Source organism: Anomaloglossus baeobatrachus, chromosome 5 (assembly GCF_048569485.1).
Source record: "Anomaloglossus baeobatrachus isolate aAnoBae1 chromosome 5, aAnoBae1.hap1, whole genome shotgun sequence".
NCBI classification, from domain to species: Eukaryota; Metazoa; Chordata; class Amphibia; order Anura; family Aromobatidae; genus Anomaloglossus; species Anomaloglossus baeobatrachus.
In genome coordinates this window covers 316,070,631-316,093,123 of record NC_134357.1, presented here as the reverse complement: position 1 = coordinate 316,093,123, position 22,493 = coordinate 316,070,631, and the positions used below count along the sequence as shown (strand labels likewise).

The following is a 22,493-nucleotide window of genomic DNA, read 5'->3' as shown; positions in this document are numbered from 1 at the left end:
CGTTTGGGGGAAAGTGGGGGGTGCATCTTATAGTCCGATGGCTGCGGTGCGGTGGTGGTGGAGCGGGTAAAGGCGGGTGCAGTGGTGGTGGAGCGAGTCATCAGAGGCAGGAGCAGGCTGTAGCAGCGCTACCTTGACCACGTGGGCCCGCTCATTTGATATGCAAGCCCATGGGCGGGGGAGGCGCGCATAGTAAAGAGCAGGCCTGCGTGATCACCCCAGGCAACTACAACCTGGAGTGATCATGTGCGGCTGTATTCACTGCCCCCCGTGCACCATCATCAGCGTGGGGGGCAGTGAATAAGTACGGTATACTCACTGTTCCCCTGCAGCATCATGATGTCCTCCTGTCTGCCGGCCCGCTGATGTGTGTGGAGAGCGGTGAGCACAGCAATGGCATCATTGCTGTACACACGGCTCCACACAGGTCAGCTGGCACAGACAGAAGCGAGTGATGCTGCGTAGAGTGAGGAGTGGTGAGTATACAGCGGGAGTCCTCCACCTGTTACCGCAAATACGGCCGCGGCTAAAGTGACCGCGAGATCCGCAGTGACTTCAGTCAGGTGATGTGCGGAGACAGCTGGAGTCACCGCTGATCCCGACGGCTCACTTCTCTTGCGGCCTGACCCTCACAGAGAGCGGTTGTGTTCTATGGCTGCGCGCTGTGATTGTCAGGTGTAGCAGAGGTGGATGTGTCGTGGGACATCGTGTGGATTACATCGGACCTGGGTGTTTTAGGGGTTAATAAAGTGGTGAAAGAGGGTGTTTTTTTGTCTTTTATTTCAAATAAAGGATTTTTATGTGTTTGTGTTTATTTACTTTCACTTAAAGTTTAGTGATGAGGGGGTGTCTCATAGATGCCTGCCATCACTAAGCTAGGACTTAGTGGCAGCTATGTCTGCTGCCATTAACTCCTTATTACCCCGATTGCCACCGCATCAGGGCAATCGGGATGAGCTGGGAAAAGTACCAGGACTGTTGCACCTTATGGATGCAGCAATTCTGGGCGGCTGCTGGCTGATATTTTTAGGCTTGGGGGACTCCCAATAACGTGAGTCTCCCTAGCCTGAGAATACCAGCCCCAGCTGTGAGACTTTATCTTGGCTGGTTATCAAAATTGGGGGAACCACACACCGTTTTTTTTTCGTTTTTTAAATTACCCCCATACAGTGTCAGCAGCAGATCCTCGCCCCATAATAGTGTCATGACCACATTTTTTGCTTAAAAATTTTATTTTCCTATTTTTCTCCTCTAAAACCACGGTGCGTCTTATGGTCCGGTGCGTCTTAATAGTCCGAAAAATACGTAATTATTATTATTATTATAGCGCCATTTATTCCATGGCGCTTTACAAGTGAAAGAGGGTATACATACAACAATCATTAACAGTACAAAACAGACTGGTATAGGAGGAGAGAGGACCCTGCCTGCGAGGGCTCACAGTCTACAGGGAATGGGTGATGGTATAATAGGTGAGGACAGAGCTGATTGCGCAGTGGTGTGCTGGACTGAGGGTTATTGTAGGTTGTAGGCTTGTTGGAAGAGATGGGTCTTGAGGTTTCTCTTGAAGCTTTCCATGGTAGGGGAGAGTCTGATATGCTGAGGTAGAGCGTTCCAGAGTATGGGGGAGGACGGGAGAAATCTTCTACGCGATTGTGGGAAGAGGAGATAAGAGAGGAGTAGAGAAGGAGATCTTGTGAGGATCTGAGGTTGCATGCAGGTAGGTACCGGGAGACTAGGTCTCAGATGTAAGGAGGAGACAGGTTGTGGATAACTTTGTATGTCATGGTTAATGTTTTGAACTGGAGTCGTTGGGCGATGGGAAGCCAGTGAAGGGATTGGCAGAGTGGCGAGGCTGGGGAATAGCGAGGGGAGAGGTGGATTAAGCGGGCCGCAGAGTTTAGGATAGATTGGAGGGGTGCACGAGTGTTGGAAGGGAGGCCAGAAAGCAGGTGGTTGCAGTAGTCGAGGCGGGAGATGATGAGGGCATGCACTAATGTTTTTGCGAATTCTTGGTTAAGGAAAGCATGGATCCGGGAGATATTTTTGAGTTGTAGTCTGCATGAGGTGAAGAGGGCTTGGATGTGTGGCTTGAAAGATAGAGCAGAGTTGAGGGTTACTCCAAGGCAACGAGCTTGTGAGACTGGGGAGAGTGAGCAACCATCAAGTTTGATGGAAAGGCTCGTTGGAGGAGATGAGTGAGGAGGAGGAAAGACAATGAACTCTGTTTTGTCCATGTTAAGCTTTAGGAATCGCGCAGAGAAGAAAGATGAAATAACAGACAGACATTGTGGAATTTTGGTTAGTAGAGAGGTAATGTCAGGTCCAGAGAGGTAAATCTGTATGTCATCGACATAGAGATGATACTGAAAGACGTGGGACTCTATGAGCTGTCCCAGGCCGAAGGTGTAGATGGAGAACAGCAGGGGTCCAAGAACTGAGCCTTGGGGGACACCAACAGATAGGGAGCGAGATGAGGAAGCTGTGTGAGAATGGGAGATGCTGAAAGTTCGGTCGGTTAGGTATGAGGAGATCCAACATAGGGCCAAGTCTGTGATGCCCAGAGATGAGAGAATCTGTAATAGGAGGGAATGGTCTACTGTGTCGAAGGCAGAGGACAGGTCCAGGAGGAGGAGGATAGAGTAGTGTCGCTTGGCTTTGGCGGTTAGTAGATCGTTGGTAACTTTGGTTAGGGCAGTTTCAGTAGAGCGATGTGGTTGGAAGTCAGATTGTAGCTGGTCAAAGAGGGAGCAGGAGGAGAGGTATGAGGACAATTCAAGATGGACATGGTGTTGAACTAGTTTTGAGGCATAGAGGAGAAGGGATATGGGGCGATAGTTTGACACATGTCACGCTCCCCGGCCACGCTCTCCGGCTCCCCTGCCTCGCTTCCCGGCTCCCCTGCCACGCTCCCCGGCTCCCCTGCCTCGCTTCCCGGCTCCTCTGCCAGGCGTCCCCCGCTCCACAGCCTCCATGCCCCATCACCTGCGGTCCCCAGGCAGCCTGGTCCCCGCTCCCGGCGCCCGTCGGCAACTCTGCTCCAGCCCGGCTCTCCTGCCTCCTGTTCACCGCTCCCTGCTCTGGCTTCTGGCACCCGGGCCTCGCGCATGCGCATTAGGGCGCGCGCGCGGTCATTGACCCTCTCTTAACCCCTTCACGACCGGCCGATTTTTCGCTTTCCGTTTTTTTTTTTCGCCATTCTTTTTCTGAGAGACGTAACTTTTTTATTTTTCAGTCAATATGGTCATGTGAGGGCTCATTTTTTGCGGAACGAGCTGTACTTTTAAATGAAACCATCCGTTTTACCATATTGTGTACTAGAAAATGGCAAAAAAATTCCAAATGCTGAAAAATTGCAAAAAAAGTGCGATAGCACTATGGTTTTTGAGATATTTTATTCACTGTGTTCACTATATGGTAAAACTGATGTGTGGGTGTGATGCCTCAGGTCAGTGCGAGTTCGTAGACACCAAACATGTATAGGTTTACTTTTATATAAGGGGTTAAAAAAAAAATCGGAAGTTTGTCCGAAAAAAGTGGCACACGTTTTACGCCATATTCCGTGACCCGTAGCGTTCTCATTTTTCGGGATCTTAGGCTCAATGACGGCTTATTTTTTGCGTCTCGAGCTGACGTTTTTAACGGTACCATTTTTGCGCAGATGCTACGTTTTGATCGCCTCTTATTGCATTTTGCGCAAAAGTTGTGGCGACAAAAAAACGTCGTTTTGGCGTTTGGAATTTTTTTGCCGCTACGCCGTTTACTGATCAGATGAATTGATTTTATATTTTGATAGATCGGGCGTTTCTGAACGCGGCGATACCAAATGTGTGTATATTTTTTATTTTTTTAACCCTTTAATTTTCAATGGGGCGAATGGGGGGTGATTTGAACTTTTAGGTTTTTTTTTAATTTTTTAAAACTTATTTTTTAACTTTTTTTTTTTATTTTACTAGTCCCCCTAGGGGGCTATTGCGATCAGCATTCCGATCGCTCTGCAGTATCTGCTGATCACAGCTGCAAGGCTGTAAACAGCAGATACGCTGTCTTTCTCTTTTGCTGTGCCCCGGGCACAGCGAAAGTGAAACCAAGTCAGGTGTAGCACAGGAGTCATCACATGACCCTGTGCTACCATGACAACTATCGGGAGTCACGTAATTGCGTCACGTGACTTCCGGTATCGGGCGGTAAGGAAAATATTACCGCAATCGCGCTTATAATGGCGCTGTCATGTATTGACAGCGCCATATAAGGGGTTAATCGGCACGAGCAGATAACGATTCTGCTCGTGCCTAGCAGGCACACATCTCAGCTGTGAAAATCAGCTGAGATGTGTGCCGATCGCGGCATGCTGCCGCCGGAGGACCGCGGGCAGTAACATTATGTCATTTAGGACGTAATTTTACGGCCCGCGGTCGTTAAGGGGTTAAAGGGCCAGTGTCCTCCAACAGGATATTGAAGAATCAGGTACAGGGTATATAGGGAGATCCTTTCCAAGTGGGCGGGGCCTGTTCTTCGTGTTTTGCTAAGCTAGGAGTCAGGTCTCCTTGTGTTTTGTGGTATACTTACCTATCTCTCTCCTAGAGCTGCTCCTGCCTCGCCAACCGGTTCTGACGATACCCGAACCCCGAACGGTGACGGTCTGCCATCCCGTCAAGTTCATACCATCTCCGATCCCTGTGGTGACCCGTCTTCTCGCTCCGTCGGTTCCGGACTCTGCCTGACGTCATCTCGGCCTCCGAACCTGAGCTCCGTCACCCGGACTACCTTCAGTGACTCCGTGGTCCCAGGAACTTCTACACTCCTCTGAACGGACTGTCCTGCTACTTGTAGTGCTCCGGCTACCGGGCACCTTGCCCTCGGTGAGGTGTTCAGCCCAGTGGATCCACCTCCTGGGTCTGCCCGTCCACCTGGCCCTAACAACACAGAGGATGGGTCAAGGAAGGGCTTTTTGAGGATGGGTGTAATGGAGGCATGTTTAAAGCATGAGGGGAATACACCACTTGTTAGTGATAGGTTGAGGACTGCGGTGATGTTGGGGATGAGGTGCGATACATCAATCTGTGGATTCAGAGCCTGCAATGTGGCTTCATGTCACTGGAGCCTGTGGCTTTAGCTGTTGCTTGCAATTATCAAGGATGTGGGCTCAAGAGAAAATTACATTTTGCTATTGTTTTTTTATTATTTTGTAGTAGTTTTATAGAAATAAACAAATCTGACTTTTTCATCACCTCCAGAATACAGGCACATAAAGAAACATCTGTATATACCATTGTATTTCTATATTTCTATGTATTGGTATTATCTGTTTCTGGCAGATATTACTACCAAATTCTCCTTACTTCTTCAGTGTGGGCTCTGGCTCATAGCTAGAGTTGCTGCCTGTGAATGTGGAGATCAGAAGTTTGATTCTTGCAAAGATCAGAGGAGAAGGGAGATGTTTATTTAATTTAAGATATGCGGACTCTGTTCCCGAAGAGGAGGAGCTATTAAGCCAACGAATGGAGGAAATCGGGACAAAGCCCTGACGTGCCGGGACAACAGGACTGAGTCCTCAAATCGGGACAATTAGGAGCTATGCAAATGTGTTCATGTTTTACATGTACTCCGATTCATTTCAATAGTGGACAATTGAAATGAATAAGCTGTGGATATTAATTGCTACTTTTCTCCAGCAATAGGACAGGTAAGCCTCGACAGAGATTACATCTGATTGCTATGGGTGACAGAAGCAAGTCCTGCAGAGATAAGCAGGGTCTGGCTTCACGAGAGTCCTATAAAATCTTTAAGTGCCCATACACTTTGGACAGCACTCTGTATAATCACTATTGCTGCCTATTTGCGCATTTTATCTTAACATTTGTTAAGAGTTACCATTTGTAAGGTTTGGCTATTTGTCAGTTCACAGTAATTTAGCAATATACAAGCGGTCCTTGAAGACACTTAAGGCTCTGTTCACACTATGTCAGAGATATATACTGATTGGCTATACTGGTACATAAACCAAGTGAACATTGCAAATACAGTGTGAATTCAGCCAAGATGCCTCACTTACCGTTTGAGGGTAAGACAAAGGTCGGAGTCTGTCATAATCTTCTTGACCTGCTGTGTCCCAAAGACCAAGATTGACTGGTTTCCCATCGACCATCACATTGGCAGAGTAGTTATCAAACCTGTGTGATAACAGTTAGTTAACATTCATTTCTAAAAGGAAGTAGGAAAAAACCCATAATACACTGCAAGAAGTTTGGAAAGTGGAACGCTACGTACATCTCAGGAATCATCAAAACCCTGTTTCTCCAAATTTGAACTCAGCAAAGTTATCTCTACATATCAGATAGCTGTTGTTCAGGTGACTGCTATCTCTCCCATACATGTGCACGCTCAGTCAGTCGAGCATGCATGTGTTGTGTATGGATGGAGTGATCTAGGGCAGGGTTCCCCAACTCCAGTCCTCAAGGCCCACCAACAGTGCATGTTTTCAGGATTTCCTTAGTATTGCACTGCTGTTGGAACCAGCACCTGGGCAGGTAATTACATTAACACCTGTGCAATACTAAGGAAATCCCAAAAACCTGCACTGTTGGTGGGCTTTGAGGACTGGAGTTGGGGAACACTGATCTAGGGTATCTGGAATCTTAGGTAATCAGTTGTAGTAAAAGAGATAACATGAGTAGAGATGAGCGAACCTGACCTGTAAAGTTCAATATCTGTACCGAACAGTGGGTGTCCGGGTCTCGGACTGGAACACAGACTTAGAAAAAAAAGGTTTGTGTCCAAGTGTTGTTCGTATGCTAACAAAGGAGAGAGAAAGAGCGAGATAGAGACACAGAGACTTGTTTTTCCAAGTCTGGCCAAAACTGAACTTTCACGGGTCCGCTCATCTATAAACATGAATTCTTTGATTATAACGTGGTACCGTAAAAAGTCAATTTCACATTACAACTTTATTTCCTATCTACCCTTGGGGCTTGTTCACACGCTGCATTTTTGCCGCAAGTTTTTCAAGGCCTACAACCACTACTTTTTACAGTACCAGCAAAATTAATTAGACTTTTTAAATTTCCAGCACATGCTGTGTAACGTTTCCCTGCAAATTTTAACAATCCATGCGTTTTTTAAACAATTTGCAGCACGTCAATTCATTCAGTGTTTTTCACCCATTCAAATAAATGGAAGTAAAAGCAGAAGTGAAAAATGTAGTAAACCCACATGACACATTAAGAACGCACATGTTGTACGCAGCGTTTTTTACTAACACCAACCTAGTTCTAGTGCAAATAAGTCCCCTGGAAATACTCAACTTGTGCGCATATCCTAACACGTCACTATGACCATCTTATAACTATATTGGTTCAGATTAGGTCCTGCTAATGATTCAATGAGAAAGGAAGCGTTCCACATTTAGTGACGTCCAATGTTTTTGCTTTTGACTTGAATAAGGCTTCATCTCATCCAGTGTATCCCCTGAGTACAGCCATGCCCATCACGTCACCAACTACACCTTTAGCACCTATGCCAGCTTTCTACTTCTCTAACCCATCCATCACACTGGCACAGTGTCTGAATACTCACACAGTTGGGATGTATTCACCAGGGAATGCATTCGTGGTGTAGCTAATTAGAAGACAGGTTTTCCCCACGGCTCTGAGGAGAGATGTAATCAGCATTGAAATTCACACAAATCACGGCATTATAGATTTACTTACATATAAAATAAGCGGGTGTTATGACATCGCTACATTGACGGTGGTGAATAACCATACAAATTCCACATTAATCAATAAGTCTTCAGGCTTTTGTCAGCATGGCTTGATCTCTGACTATTTTTAGTCTAACTTTTTCTCATGACTACAATATAGGTGTAGTGAGACTAATTCAAGCATCATGTCACATCCAGTACATCAGTTCAGACCATTACAGCCAATAAGCCAAAACTGTAGGATAAATCATATTTGCCTAAAGGTTAGAAAACCCTTTTGAAAGGGTTGTCTATCCCTTCTTTATTTTACAAAGGGCTGCATTAAAAAACTAGATTTTTGGTACTCACCAAAATCTTTCTCGTTAATCTTTATTGGAGGACACAGAACCCTGGATAGTCTGTTGCCACCTGGAGGCTGACACTGATATTACATAGCAAAAGAAATTAGCTCCTCCCCAGCAGACTATACCGCGCCCTTTCAGATTGCTGAGTTCCTCAGTTTAGTGGAAAAAAAAGATAAAGGAAAGGAAAACAAACAATCTAAATACATGTCCAACCGGGTAACAGGGAAGCAAGTTGTGTCCCCTAGTCAAGACTAACAAAAAACAGATTTTACAGTTAGTACCAAAATTCTACTTTTCTCAGTAACTTCATTGTGGCACACAGAACCATGGAATGTCATAAAGATATCCCTTGTGTGGGCAAAAACAAAACATAAATATTCTGTTAAAATCACAGAATTTACTGATGAAGCTCAAGCGCAAGCCTGAGTAACCACTAAGTGTAAAATCTTCCTGTGCAAACTTGCATCAGCCAAAGCAAAGGTATGGACCCTGTAGAATTTGGAAAAGGTATGTACTGATGCCCAGGTAGATTCTTTACAGAGCTGCAGGGCCAAGGCCAGATGACAAACCGCCCAACAAGCCCCTACCGCTCATGTAGAATGCACTTTGACCACTAAATGGGGAAGCACTGTTCTTCAAATGATAAGCCTGAACAACAGTTGTTTTGATCTAGTGAGAGATAATCGCCTTGGAAGTGGCTTGACTTATTTAGCAAGGCAAAAGGGAATCGGACCGCCTAAAGTGGGTGGTAGCCGAAAAATAACATGCAACCCTATCCACATCTAGATTGTGCAGTTTCTTTTCCATTGGATGAGATCGAGAGGGGCAAAAAGAAGCCAACACAATGACCACATGAAGATGAAAAGATTAAACGACCTTAGAGAGGAAAGTCGGAACCGGCCTTAATACCACCGTATTTTGATGAAGAACAAGGTAGGGAGCACTGCAGGAAAGCGCAGCTATTTCAGAAACCCTCCTAATGGAGGTCATGGTTATAATTAAAGCCACCTTTTGGGACATTAGAAGCATCAGGATCTCCCTGATAGGTTTGAAGGGAGAGAACAGAAGAACCTCAAAAACTAGATTAAGATCCCAGGAGTCTAGGCGTGGTCCATAAGGAGGCCAAATATGCACCACACCCTGGAAAAAAGTCCTGATCTTTTGCTCCGTGGCCAAATCACTTTGGAGTACATTAGCCAGAGCATAAACCTGGCCTTTAAGCAAATTAAGTGCAGGCCCTGCTTCTAGTTCGGACTGCAAAATGGAAAGCAGTGTAGGCAATGAAATGAGCATTGAAGAAGTAAACGTAGATTCATGCCAGGGAAAATAAGCTCTCCAAGTGTGATGGTAAAAGTGACGTGAAGAAGAATTTTGTGCCTTAATCATGGTCTGAATAACTGGCTCTGATAGGCTTGACCTCCGCAGAACCATAGCTTCAACAGCCGTGTAGTTAAGGCAAGGGGGTGTAAATTGAGGTGGTAGAACGGACCCTGAAACAAGTCTGGGCGCTTTGGGAGAAGCCACATAGGATCTCCTAGGTCTGAATACCAGGCTCTGCTAGGTCTATATGGAGCCACCAGGATTACCGGAATTCCCTCTACCCTAATTCTTGAGAAGCCTTGGAAGAAGTGGAAGAGGTGGAAAGAAATATGGCAGCGGGAACTGAGAGAAAGGGATTTGCAGAGCTTCTACCATGACTGCCTTGGGTCCAGAGATCTTGCGACAAACCTTGCCACTTTGTGGTTATCCTGTAAGCCATTAGATTAGCGCCTGGAGAGCCACAACTAAAACAAAGCTCACTGAACACCTCTAGGTCAAGGGCCCACTCTCCTGGGTCTATCTGCTGTCGGCTGAGGAAGTCTGCTGCTCAATTGTCTGCCCCGGGAATGTACACCGCCAAGTTCAGATGGATTAGGTCTTTTACCCACTCCAGCATCCTTGTCACTTCCAACATGGCGGAACAAATTCTTGTTCCCCCTTGACTGTTTATATACACTACCGCTATGGTGTTGCCTGACTGAATCCTGACTAGCAGCCCTAGAAGTAGATGCTGCCAAGGAAGAAGATCTTGATGGATTGCCCTGAGCTCTAGAATGTTGATTGGGAGTTGCTTCTCCTGACAGCGTCACGTGTCCCGCGCCGAGAAGCGGTGAAAAATTGTCCCCCCATCAGGAGAGACAAACATCCATGGTCAGAATCTGCCAGTGATCGGGGTGAAAGAAGTGACCCTGGGATAGACAAGGGTGAGCCAAACACCACCTGAGGGATTGACGGCATCAAAGTGGAAGGCAAATAAGCCATTCCAGGGACTGTATTGACCTGTCCTAATGCGCTAGACGAGTATGCTGTAACGGTCTTGAATGGAACTGGCTGAAAGGAACCGCCTCGAATGTCACTACAATCTGACCTAAGACTCACTCATATAAAATTGGAGAGTGTTTCCCTGGACTTCTCAGAGTCCAGATAGAAGACTACAGACTCACCCTCTTTTCCTATGGGAGAACGACAGACCCCCAAGCCGTGTTGAAGATCATCCCTAGAAAGAGAAGCCACTGAGTAGGAATTAGTGTGAATTTTGTCCAATTGACAATCCACCCAAACTGGTCCAGGGTGCGTAAGACAATCTGCAAGCTCTCTAGATTTTGAGACTGGGTGGGAACTTTGACAAGAATGTTGTCCGGACAGGGTATCACATTATACCCTTGGAGTGAAGGAGCGCAATAATTGGTGCCAAAATCTTTGTGAGCACTCTGGGCGCTGAGACCAGCCCGAAAGGTAGGCCAAGAACTGATAATAATCCTGATTGATAGTAAAAAGAAGTTAACATTGGCAACAAGGAAATATCGGAACATGCAGATAAGAGTCCTGATAATGGCAGAAACTCGCTGCTTTCCTTGGATGCAATGACGGAGCGAAATGACTCCATTTTGAAGCGCTTTATCTGCACCCACCTGTTCAGACACCTTAGATCCAGAATTGGCTTGACTTAGCTGTCCTTTGGGAGAGCAAAAGGATTTTAAGAGAAGCCCTTGAAACTTTCTTATTTGGTCACCCCTACAATCACCTTTGCTTGAAGCAGGGAAGCGATACCCTGATTGTAACTGGATTTTATACTGGGAGAAAGGACCTGAAAAAACAGTCTCACGGAAAAAAAGAGAATTCTATCCTGTAACCTGAAAAAAACGACTTCTCTGACCCAAAGATTGCTGACCACCCCCAACCATGCTTCTTGAAAAATAAGTTGGCGACCACCCACCAAAGAAGAAACCCCAAGTAAAGGCAGTATGTCATGCCTCAACTCCTCTGTTGCTACAAGGGCCAGAGGGCTTGCAGGCACCGTTATAAAGTAAGCCAACTTCCTAAATGGCTAATTGGCCCTTGCTTGAAGCAGAAGACTACTCTTACCACCTATAGCATCAGCAACAATCTTATCCAGCTTGGTATGAAAACGTAAGGCCTGTGTGGAGACTCTTTGAAGATAACTCTGCCCTCCAAACCCCAGAGCCACAATATGCGGCGGAGAGCCACACAATTGCTCGCAGCTTGATCAAAGCATTCTACCGAAAACATAAATCATAAATACTTAGCTGCCTGCGCATTCTGGGCTGCTATTTCAGGCGATTCTACCTCTTGCGAACTAGATAAAAGGCTACGACGTAGGTGCTTAGCCGAAGCTGACATCACTTTAGCAACCCAGGTGGCATCAAAAGACGGACAATGGGTTGAACCTGCTGCCTCAAAAGCAGTCTTAGCCACAAAGTCAAAATGTCTGTCCGTAGAATCCTTCAAAGAAGCCACTTTGCCGAGGGGCAAGGTGGTGGTTCAAGAGGTTTCAAGGCATGAAGCTGGAGTGTCGACTACCGGTAGAGAGGACTAAGAAGCCACCAATTCCGCTTTGAAAGGGTACTGCGCCTCTATGCTACTACATTTCTGAAAATGTTTGTCCTTGTGCTCCCCAGGCTTACCTCATAAACTCATCATGATCGTAAACTCATCATGATCCCCAAAGGATTTCAGCACCCGCTTGCCTCTAGTTACTTATTACCACAAACAGCACATGCATAATAAGTAATTAGTGTACGCTGGCCCAGGCCCTAAGGGCAAGCAGAGTCAGCCACAAATATCAGCCACCAAGCAGAGACTGTCCTACCCAGACCACGAACCACTGAGCCAGATGCCGAGGAGACTTCAACGCAGTGAACAACAAAGATCTCAGTGAACCGCTGAGACATACAGCAAAAAATAACACCGATGCTGGAAGGTGGCGAGATAGAACATGAATAGCAGTGTGACGGGCACAACATGTCAGGCAACAGCAACACTGACTGGCCGGGAGCAAAAGGGCTACTGACGACCAGAAAAAAAAACAACACGTCCCCACAAGGGAACACGATCACAGCTGACAACCTGAAGGAGAGCAAAGCCTAAAAATGCCGCAGCACAAGACTCTGCGACCGCGTGACTCCGCTCCCACATTAAGACAGAGTGCTAGCCCCAGCAAAGGTAGTCAGCAACCAGCAGGTGAGGTATAGTCTACTGGGGATGAGTAATTTCCTATGATATTAGTGTCCGCCTCCACACGCCAGTAGAATAACCCAGGGTACTGTGTCCTCTAATGAAGCAACCAAGAAATAATAATAACCACATTCTCACCTACCGATTCTCCACTGTTCATCCTGCAGGTCTCCTCTCCTTCTCTTCTGGCATTGTTGGCACCTATCAGTTGTATTGATGGGCCGACAATGCTGGTTGAGGTAAAGAGGAGACCGGTGGGGGACCTGGGAGCAGCAGATATTATATTATGTATATAGAGAGCATATGGTGTTAAATTATTTGTAAGATAAAAATAATGGCAATAACTCTAATCATAAGACAGTTTTACAGTCACATATAGTATTAACACGAAAACAATGACATTATGATTAGAATAAGAAATATGCATTACTTATTCTAATCATAAGAGACAGCCTGTATTATAAGTGCCTATTACCATCTGTATTGTAATAGGTCAGATCTGCAGCAAAAGTCCAAAAGAGTACCCTTGAAATATAAAACAAAACCATCCCTTGTATTTTGTTTTATACTGTTTGCACAGAAAATCTACTAATATGAATGTTTAAAAAAACTACTCATAAACCTTGCTGACCCTATGCTAATTAGACCTGTGACAAGTCACAGGGGCGTTAGTTCTCCTGACTAGTCGGCCCTTTTTCCATGTTATCCATGTTATCATTCCCCATGTGATAAATAAATTTTGATAAATTTTAGCCCTTTCGCGATACTCTGTGTGAGAACTGCGGGCAGTGAACTGAGTTGAACTCATGAGTCTTCGCAGTTCATTGCTATGGGATCTCACGATACTTGGTGTGAGAACCGCCAAAGACATTTAACTGCTTTGAACTCATGAAGTCACCACTCATCACTGCGGCTCACACACTACTGTGTGACCCGCTGCTGTGACCTCGGGTGACCGAGGTCCTCTCAGTTCACTGCACTGGTTCTCACACAGAACAGTGTGTGAGGCTGCAGTGGCTGCTCTCCCAAAGAGTATCAATCTGTTCCTCATAGGCTGGGACAGTGAGTCTTGGAACGTCGTGGGACCCCCTTTCGGATTATGGCAGACTTGGATTAGGGTGTTTTCAGCTAAATAAATTAGTGAAAGAGGAAGTCTCTTGTCTTTATGTAATCATTTTCTCATGATGTGTCTATAAGGTTTGCTTTTGGGGAATGTTGTGGGACTTTGCAATGGATTACTGCTGACCTTTGACCTTATTTTGATACTTTCAACTACTGGATTAGAAATGGCATTACTAATACCGCGGCTGATGTCAGCTGGCAACTCACAGCTGGCCTCAACCCCATTTTTCAAAGCACCAGAACAACGGAAAGAGCAGAGTACAGCGCCAGAATTATCGCGTCTAATGGGTGCACTACTTTTGGGGCAGCTGCGGGATGCTAGTTTTAGGCTGGGAAGGGTCAAATAACCACAGCCCTTGCCACCCTAAAAATATCAGCCTGCAGTTGTCTGCTGTCCCTTAGCTGTTTTTTATTTTTTTAAAAAATGGGAGGACCCCTATGCCGTTTTTTAAATTATTTGTTCAAATAATTTTAAAAAATCATCGTGGGATCACCTCTGTTTTCCAAAACCAGAGAAGGAACAGCTGAGGGTTGCAGACCACAGCTGCTATTGTACCTGTGCTGGTTATGAAAATTAGGGGGAATCCCACTTCATTTTTTTCTTAAGTTATTCATTAATTCTGCTAAATAGCTGTACAAAATATCTAGCTATCTCTATATATTGATCTATTATCTAACTGTCCATCTACAGTGCTTTGCGAAAGTATTCGGCCCCGTTGAATTTTTCAACCTTTTCCCACATTTCAGGCTTCAAACATAAAGATAAAAATTTTACCGTTATGGTGAAGAATCAACAAGTGGGACACAATTGTGAAGTTGAACGAAATGTATTGCTGATTTTAAACTTTTTTAAAAAATAAATAACTGAAAATTGGGATTATTGTCTTGTTGGAAAGTGGGGCTTGCAATATTATTCGTCCCCTTTACTTTCAGTGCAGCAAACTGACTCCAGAAGTTCATTGAGGATCTCTGAATGATCCAATGTTGTCCTAAATGATTGATGATGATAAATATAATCCACTTGTGTGTAATCAAGTCTCCGTATAAATGCACCTGCTCTGTGATAGTCTCAGTGTACTGTTTAAAGTGCAGAAAGCATCATGAATACCAAGGAACACAACAGTCAGGTCCGTGATACTGTTGTGGAGAAGTTTAAAGCCGGATTTGGTTACAAAAAGATTTCCAAAACCTTAAACATCCCAAGTAGCACTGTGCAAGTGATCATATTGAAATGGAAGGAGTATTATACCACTGCAAATCTAACAAGACCCGGCTGTCATTCCAAACTTTCATCTCAAACAAGGAGAAGACTGATCAGAGATGTAGCCAAGAGGCCCATGATCACTCTGGATGAACTGCAGAGATCTACAGCTGAGGTGGGAGAGTCTGTCCATAGGACAACAATCAGTCGTACACACTGCACAAATCTGGCCTTTATGGAAGAGTGGCAAGGAGAAAGCCATTTCTCAAAGATATCCATAAAAACTGTTGTTTACAGTTTGCCACAAGCCACCTAGCACTAGTAGTCCCAGAGAGGAGTAATTTAACATTTTTAGCTTTGGAACTCAGAGACGGGTCGAATGACCTGAAGGATTTTAGCTAACATCCTATAATCACCGTCTTTTGTTCTGTAATTAAGGCCATTACTGTCGCACCACAGGAGGTTGTTGTTTTCCATTGAGTTTAGCCATTTAGTTTCTAGTTAGTTCTATTCAGTTTAACTAAGGGTCATTTGACCCTCTTTCGGGACTTCAGGGGGGAGCTCGAAATTTCTGGGACTTCTAGTGCTAGGAGACACACCAAACATGTGGAAGAAGGTCCTCTGGTCAGATGAAACCAAAATCGAATTATTTGGGCACAATGCCAAACGATATGTTTGGCGTAAAAGCAACACAACTCATCACCCTAAACACACCATGCCCACTGTCAAACATGGTGGTGGCAGCATCATGGTTTCGGCCTGCTTTTCTTCAGCAGGGAAAGGAAAGATGGTTAAAATTGATGGGAAGATGGATGGAGCCAAATACAGGACCATTCTTGAAGAAAACCTGTTGGAGTCTGCAAAAGACCTGAGACTGGGGTGGAGATTTGCTTTCCAACAAGATAATGATCCCAATTTTCAGTTATTTATTTTTTTTAAAAAGTTTAAAATAAGCAAAAAATTTCGTTCAACTTCACAATTGTGTCCCACTCATTGTTGATTCTTCACCATAACATTAAAATTTTTATCTTCATGTTTGAAGCCTGAAATGTGGGAAAAGGTTGAAAAATTCAAGGCGCCGAATACTTTTGCAAGGCGCTGTATATATATGTCTACCATTCATATGGCTTTGCACATCTTATACACATAAAAAACTCACTCATTTCAGTATCACGTGTTTTTTCCAGTACCAGTCAAGCGGACGTACAGATGGCACACATGGACACACAGATGGCCATATGAATGTCCAAAACGGATGGTGCAACACGTGCGTTTTTTACATGGATGTGTGAAGTAGGATTTAGAAAGGTATTGTCATAGTCGTCTACCTGCTATAAGAGTTTAGGTTATGGTTCTGAGTCTCACTTTACCTTGTGAGACTCTGCTATTTAAATGTATTCCCTTTCCTTTGGAAGATTAATCTCAGTATTCCCTGCCAGCAAGCAGTCTCATTATCATCTCATCATCTCAGGTGTTTCTGGTTTGGGACCATTCCCAGTCCATTTATATACCCTCAGCTACCAACAGAGGGTGTCGGTTATTCTCTGATCTGATTCATTTGGTTGCTTGGCCTGGAGGTTTTAGGGGTACTTTGCACACTACGACATTGCAGCCGATGGTAGCGATGACGAGCATGATAGTCCCCGCCCCCGTCGCACATGCGATATCTTGTGATAGCTGCTGTAGCGAACATTATCTCTACACCAGCTTCACATGGACTTACCTGCCCTGCGACGTCGCTCTGGCCGGCGAACCGCCTCCTTCCTAAGGGGCGGGTCGTGTGGCGTCACAGCGACGTCACACGGCAGGCGGCCAATAGAAGCAGGGGGGCGGAGATGAGCGGGACGAAAACATCCCGCCCACCTTCTTCATTCCCCATTGCAGCCGGGACGCAGGTAAGGAGATGTGTGCTGCCGCAGGAACGAGGAACAACATCGTAACATTGGTCCTACCGAAATTATGGAAATGGCCGACGCTACACCGATCATACGATTTCGATGCTTTTGCGCTCGTTAATCGTAGTAAAAAGGATTCACATACTCCGATGTCGACAGCGACGCCGGATGTGCGTCACTTTTGATTTGACCCCACCGACATCGCACCTGCGATGTCATAGTGTGCAAAGTACCCCTAAGGAGCTGAAGGAGCCCTCTCTTGAAGTTGCTGTGGTGACTGCAGTCTTAAGCAGATATACCTGCAGCAGATATTTTTTATTTTTCCCTGTCTGTCTTCCTTCCCTCGAGTGTTGTTTCAGTGCAGCGGTGGGACTAGTGATCCTTACCTACCCACACCCTAGCCAGGAACTTTACAGGGCTTCAGGTTCCTGCTCGGCGACAGGTGAGGAACCTGTATAGGGACTGGCTAGGAGTGCAGGGTACAGGTAAGTGTAGGAGGTGTCCATCTTCCCTCTCACTAGCGCTAGGACTCACCGTTGCTAAAGTGTTCCCGATGTATCCCTTGTTTGTCATGGTTTTACCCCTGTTTAGGTGTATATTTGGCCTCATGATGGACCTTACCTAGTCCACGCCGTGACAGGTATATAAAAAGTAAGATTTCATCGTGACAGTGTTTAAAATTAGGGCTTGCAAAATCCAGATCAGGGGTTCCCAGAACACATAGGCCCCGATTTAACAAAGTAGTTTTGTCAGAATTCTGGATAATATTGCTTTGAAAACTCGCAAAATTTTGTCGCAAACCAGCTGCACCAGAATGAGTGGTGTTGAGGCATGACTGGGTGTGGCGGTGGAATGGCACCAAAGGTCTCCTAATTCATGACTAGCTGTGGTGTTACTTACACCAAAAACCTTACACTAGTCAGGGACTGGTGTAAGATTTCTGGTGTGGAGAACAAAAGTCCATGCCACTCATAGACGCTCCTACTTCATGAACAGGTGTGCAACGCTTTATGAATCAGGAGTGTGACTCCTAGATGCCAATTCATCAAGACCAGTGAGAAAATTAGGGAAACTGATTTCAGATCACAGATAAAGTGACCAAATTATATCACTTCTGGCACCTTGATGACATTGGGGGTTCCTCAGCAGTGTAAATATTTTCTTAGGGTTCCCCTGTGGTAATAAGCTTGCGAGTCACGGCACTGTACTGTAGATTCATGCTGAGAAGTAGTTAGCCATTAGTAAAAGATATCCTGGAAATAGAATATTGTGGCCACATATTGAGCATCGTATCCTGTAACAAGATCAACAAATTCCCAGTTAGCAATCATATGCCAATCAGCACCTTATGATCTTTTATTGGTTATCTCAGGAGGACCCTTCCACTGTGTCCCCTGCAACCCATAAATTAACAATTTTTTTGTGTTTATTGCATTTTGTTGGGTAATGTTGGCACCCTGGAGCCCAAGCTCGGTCATACTTGGTGAGTATTTTCATGTACTTTATGTAGGGATGTATATGGGTGAGCAGAGACAGCTGCTGACACTGAACGGTGTCTTTACCCTTAGGGTCCTCTCACACTGGCGTACAAAACAGACGAGTGCAATGAGAGAAGACCAGTGTTAGTCAATGAGGCAGAACAGACCTGTGAGGTTGCTCCTCAGCTCAAATTGGACTGAAGAAAAAAAATAAATAAAAAATAAAAAAAATTAGACACCACACGCATGTCCCTGTGGTGCTGGTGTCACGTCAGTTTATTAAGGATACATTACCATTCTGTAGCATAGAACAATGTAAATGGTCCTTAAAATTACTGTAGAATAATCGTTACTGAGAAAAAACACGTCAGACGGCTATCATACGAATTCTAGACAAGAAAAAAAATAAATTGCGCACTCGAATGACATACGATTACCCCTACGGATTTCACTAGTCCAACTTTTTAGGAGTGAAATCAGACTAAATTTTTAGACACCAGTATGAGTGCACCCTCACCATCCTTCTGTGCTTTCTACCAGAGAAGGGTGTCTTGACTCTCTGGCACGTCCCCACCCTTTAGCTGACAATTTTATAAATGGCCATGGGGCTAGAGAGCTCCGCTCCGGCATAGAAATGTGGAATCAACTGATGCAGTCATGTTACTAGGGGCACCTTCTATAGAATACTGCTGGCAGCTAGATGTATGTACTAGTGTGTACATGTGTAATATACAGTTAGGTCCAGAAATATTTGGACAGTGACACAAGTTTTGTTATTTTAGCTGTTTACAAAAACATGTTCAGAAATACAATTATATATATAATATGGGCTGAAAGTGCACACTCCCATCTGCAATATGAGAGTTTTCACATCCAAATCGGAGAAAGGGTTTAGGAATCATAGCTCTGTAATGCATAGCCTCCTCTTTTTCAAGGGACCAAAAGTAATTGGACAAGGGACTCTAAGGGCTGCAATTAACTCTGAAGGCGTCTCCCTCGTTAACCTGTAATCAATGAAGTAGTTAAAAGGTCTGGGGTTGATTACAGGTGTGTGGTTTTGCATTTGGAAGCTGTTGCTGTGACCAGACAACATGCGGTCTAAGGAACTCTCAATTGAGGTGAAGCAGAACATCCTGAGGCTGAAAAAAAAGAAAAAATCCATCAGAGAGATAGCAGACATGCTTGGAGTAGCAAAATCAACAGTCGGGTACATTCTGAGAAAAAAGGAATTGACTGGTGAGCTTGGGAACTCAAAAAGGCCTGGACGTCCACGGATGACAACAGTGGTGGATGATCGCCGCATACTTTCTTTGGTGAAGAAGAACCCGTTCACAACATCAACTGAAGTCCAGAACACTCTCAGTGAAGTAGGTGTATCTGTCTCTAAGTCAACAGTAAAGAGAAGACTCCATGAAAGTAAATACAAAGGGTTCACATCTAGATGCAAACCATTCATCAATTCCAAAAATAGACAGGCCAGAGTTAAATTTACTGAAAAACACCTCATGAATCCAGCTCAGTTCTGGAAAAGTATTCTATGGACAGATGAGACAAAGATCAACCTGTACCAGAATGATGGGAAGAAGAAAGTTTGGAGAAGAAAGGGAACGGCACATGATCCAAGGCACACCACATCCTCTGTAAAACATGGTGGAGGCAACGTGATGGCATGGGCATGCATGGCTTTCAATGGCACTGGGTCACTTGTGTTTATTGATGACATAACAGCAGACAAGAGTAGCCGGATGAATTCTGAAGTGTACCGGGATATACTTTCAGCCCAGATTCAGCCAAATGCCGCAAAGTTGATCGGACGGCGCTTCATAGTACAGATGGACAATGACCCCAAGCATACAGCCAAAGCTACCCAGGAGTTCATGAGTGCAAAAAAGTGGAACATTCTGCAATGGCCAAGTCAATCACTAGATCTTAACCCAATTGAGCATGCATTTCACTTGCTCAAATCCAGACTTAAGACGGAAAGACCCACAAACAAGCAAGACCTGAAGGCTGCGGCTGTAAAGGCCTGGCAAAGCATTAAGAAGAAGGAAACCCAGCGTTTGGTGATGTCCATGGGTTCCAGAGTTAAGGCAGTGATTGCCTCCAAAGGATTCGCAACAAAATATTGAAATTAAAAATATTTTGTTTGGGTTTGGTTTATTTGTCCAATTACTTTTGACCTCCTAAAATGTGGAGTGTTTGTAAAGAAATGTGTACAATTCCTACAATTTCTATCAGATATTTTTGTTCAAACCTTCAAATTAAACGTTACAATCTGCACTTGAATTCTGTTGTAGAGGTTTCATTTCAAATCCAATGTGGTGGCATGCAGAGCCCAACTCGCGAAAATTGTGTCACTGTCCAAATATTTCTGGACCTAACTGTATAGTATGCTACTGGCAGCTAGATGTATGTACCAGTGTGTATATGTGTAATATATACAGAATGTACAGTATATTGCTGATAGGTAGATGTGTGGAATATATACAGATTGTATAGTATGCTACTGGCAGCTAGATGTATGTACCAGTGTGTATATGTGTGGAATATATACAGATTGTATAATATGCTACTGGCAGCTAGATGTATGTACCAGTGTGTATATGTGTAATATATACAGGATGTACAGTATACTGCTGATAGGTAGATGTGTGGAATATATACAGATTGTATAGTAGGCTACTGGCAGCTAGATGTATGTACCAGTGTGTATATGTGTAATATATACAGAATGTACAGTATACTGCTGATAGGTAGATGTGTGGAAAATATACAGATTGTATAGTATGCTACTGGCAGCTAGATGTATGTACCAGTGTGTATATGTGTAATATATACAGAATGTACAGTATACTGCTGATAGGTAGATGTGTGGAAAATATACAGATTGTATAATATGCTACTGGCAGCTAGATGTATGTACCAGTGTGTATATGTGTAATATATACAGAATGTACAGTATACTGCTGATAGGTAGATGTGTGGAAAATATACAGATTGTATAGTATGCTACTGGCAGCTAGATGTATGTACCAGTGTGTATATGTGTAATATATACAGAATGTACAGTATACTGCTGATAGGTAGATGTGTGGAATATATACAGATTGTATAGTATGCTACTGGCAGCTAGATGTATGTACCAGTGTGTATATGTGTAATATATACAGAATGTACAGTATACTGCTGATAGGTAGATGTGTGGAATATATACAGATTGTATAGTATGCTACTGGCAGCTAGATGTATGTACCAGTGTGTATATGTGTAATATATACAGGATGTACAGTATACTGCTGATAGGTAGATGTGTGGAATATATACAGATTGTATAGTATGCTACTGGCAGCTAGATGTATGTACCAGTGTGTATATGTGTAATATATACAGGATGTACAGTATACTGCTGATAGGTAGATGTGTGGAATATATACAGACTGTATAGTATGCTACTGGCAGCTAGATGTATGTATCAGTGTGTATATACACATATATATACAGATTGTACAGTATACTGCATGCAGATAAATATGTACGGTATGTACCAGTGTGTATGTGTAATATATACAGGTTATACAGCATTCTGCAGTCAGGTAGCTGTATGTACTGTATCAGTGTGTAATATGTGGTTCTGGCAGGGGCAGGTCTATGTTGGCATGTCTTGGGTGTAGGTGCCTGGTGTTCTGTATGCAGTGATGTAATGGTTGTATACAGGGTGTGTTGTACATGTGCAGGGTGTAGATGAGGGGCTCTACCTGCAGCACAGAGTGGATGCACACATAGGTTGCACATACAGTATACGATGTATGAATACAAGAGGGTGCAGCCCGGATGATACAGGAGAATTACCCCCGGGCTCCGCCTCTGCATCACTATACACCCCACGGGTAACCGCACAGCTGCTCTATAACCACTCACCCATCTCCCACTACCACGCATTTGATGGCCTGCATTTCCCGGGCGAATGTGAGGCAGCTGGAGGCAAAACACCGGAGATACCGGGAGCTGGGGAGCCTGGAGGAGCCGAAGTGATGAGAACTGACACATCCGAATGTTCACGGAAACTACCGAACGCTGCCGGAAACAGACGAGACGGGGTTCACGGAAAGGTATGAGACGGAAATAGCCGAATGTCAGTCCGAATGCTACCGGAAACAAACGAGACGTGGAGCATAGAGAACTAGAGAGACGGAAAAAGCCGAGTGCTAGCACGAATGATACCGGAAACAGCCGAGA

At 44.5% G+C, this 22,493-nt stretch overlaps 1 protein-coding gene across 1 annotated transcript in view; it reads right to left on the bottom strand.

Annotated features, from left to right (window-relative positions):
- Window positions 1-22,340, bottom strand: part of RAC3 (Rac family small GTPase 3) — a 41,669-nt gene extending 19,329 nt beyond the window's left edge. The window contains exons 1-3 of the mRNA XM_075349729.1: window positions 22,176-22,340; window positions 7,576-7,647; window positions 6,056-6,173 (exon numbers count right to left, since the gene is read on the bottom strand). Coding sequence (XP_075205844.1) covers window positions 6,056-6,173; window positions 7,576-7,647; window positions 22,176-22,210 — 225 coding nt within the window. The 5' untranslated portion in view covers window positions 22,211-22,340. The remainder of the gene's footprint in view (window positions 1-6,055; window positions 6,174-7,575; window positions 7,648-22,175) is intronic.
- Between the last annotated feature and the right edge of the window lie 153 nt (window positions 22,341-22,493).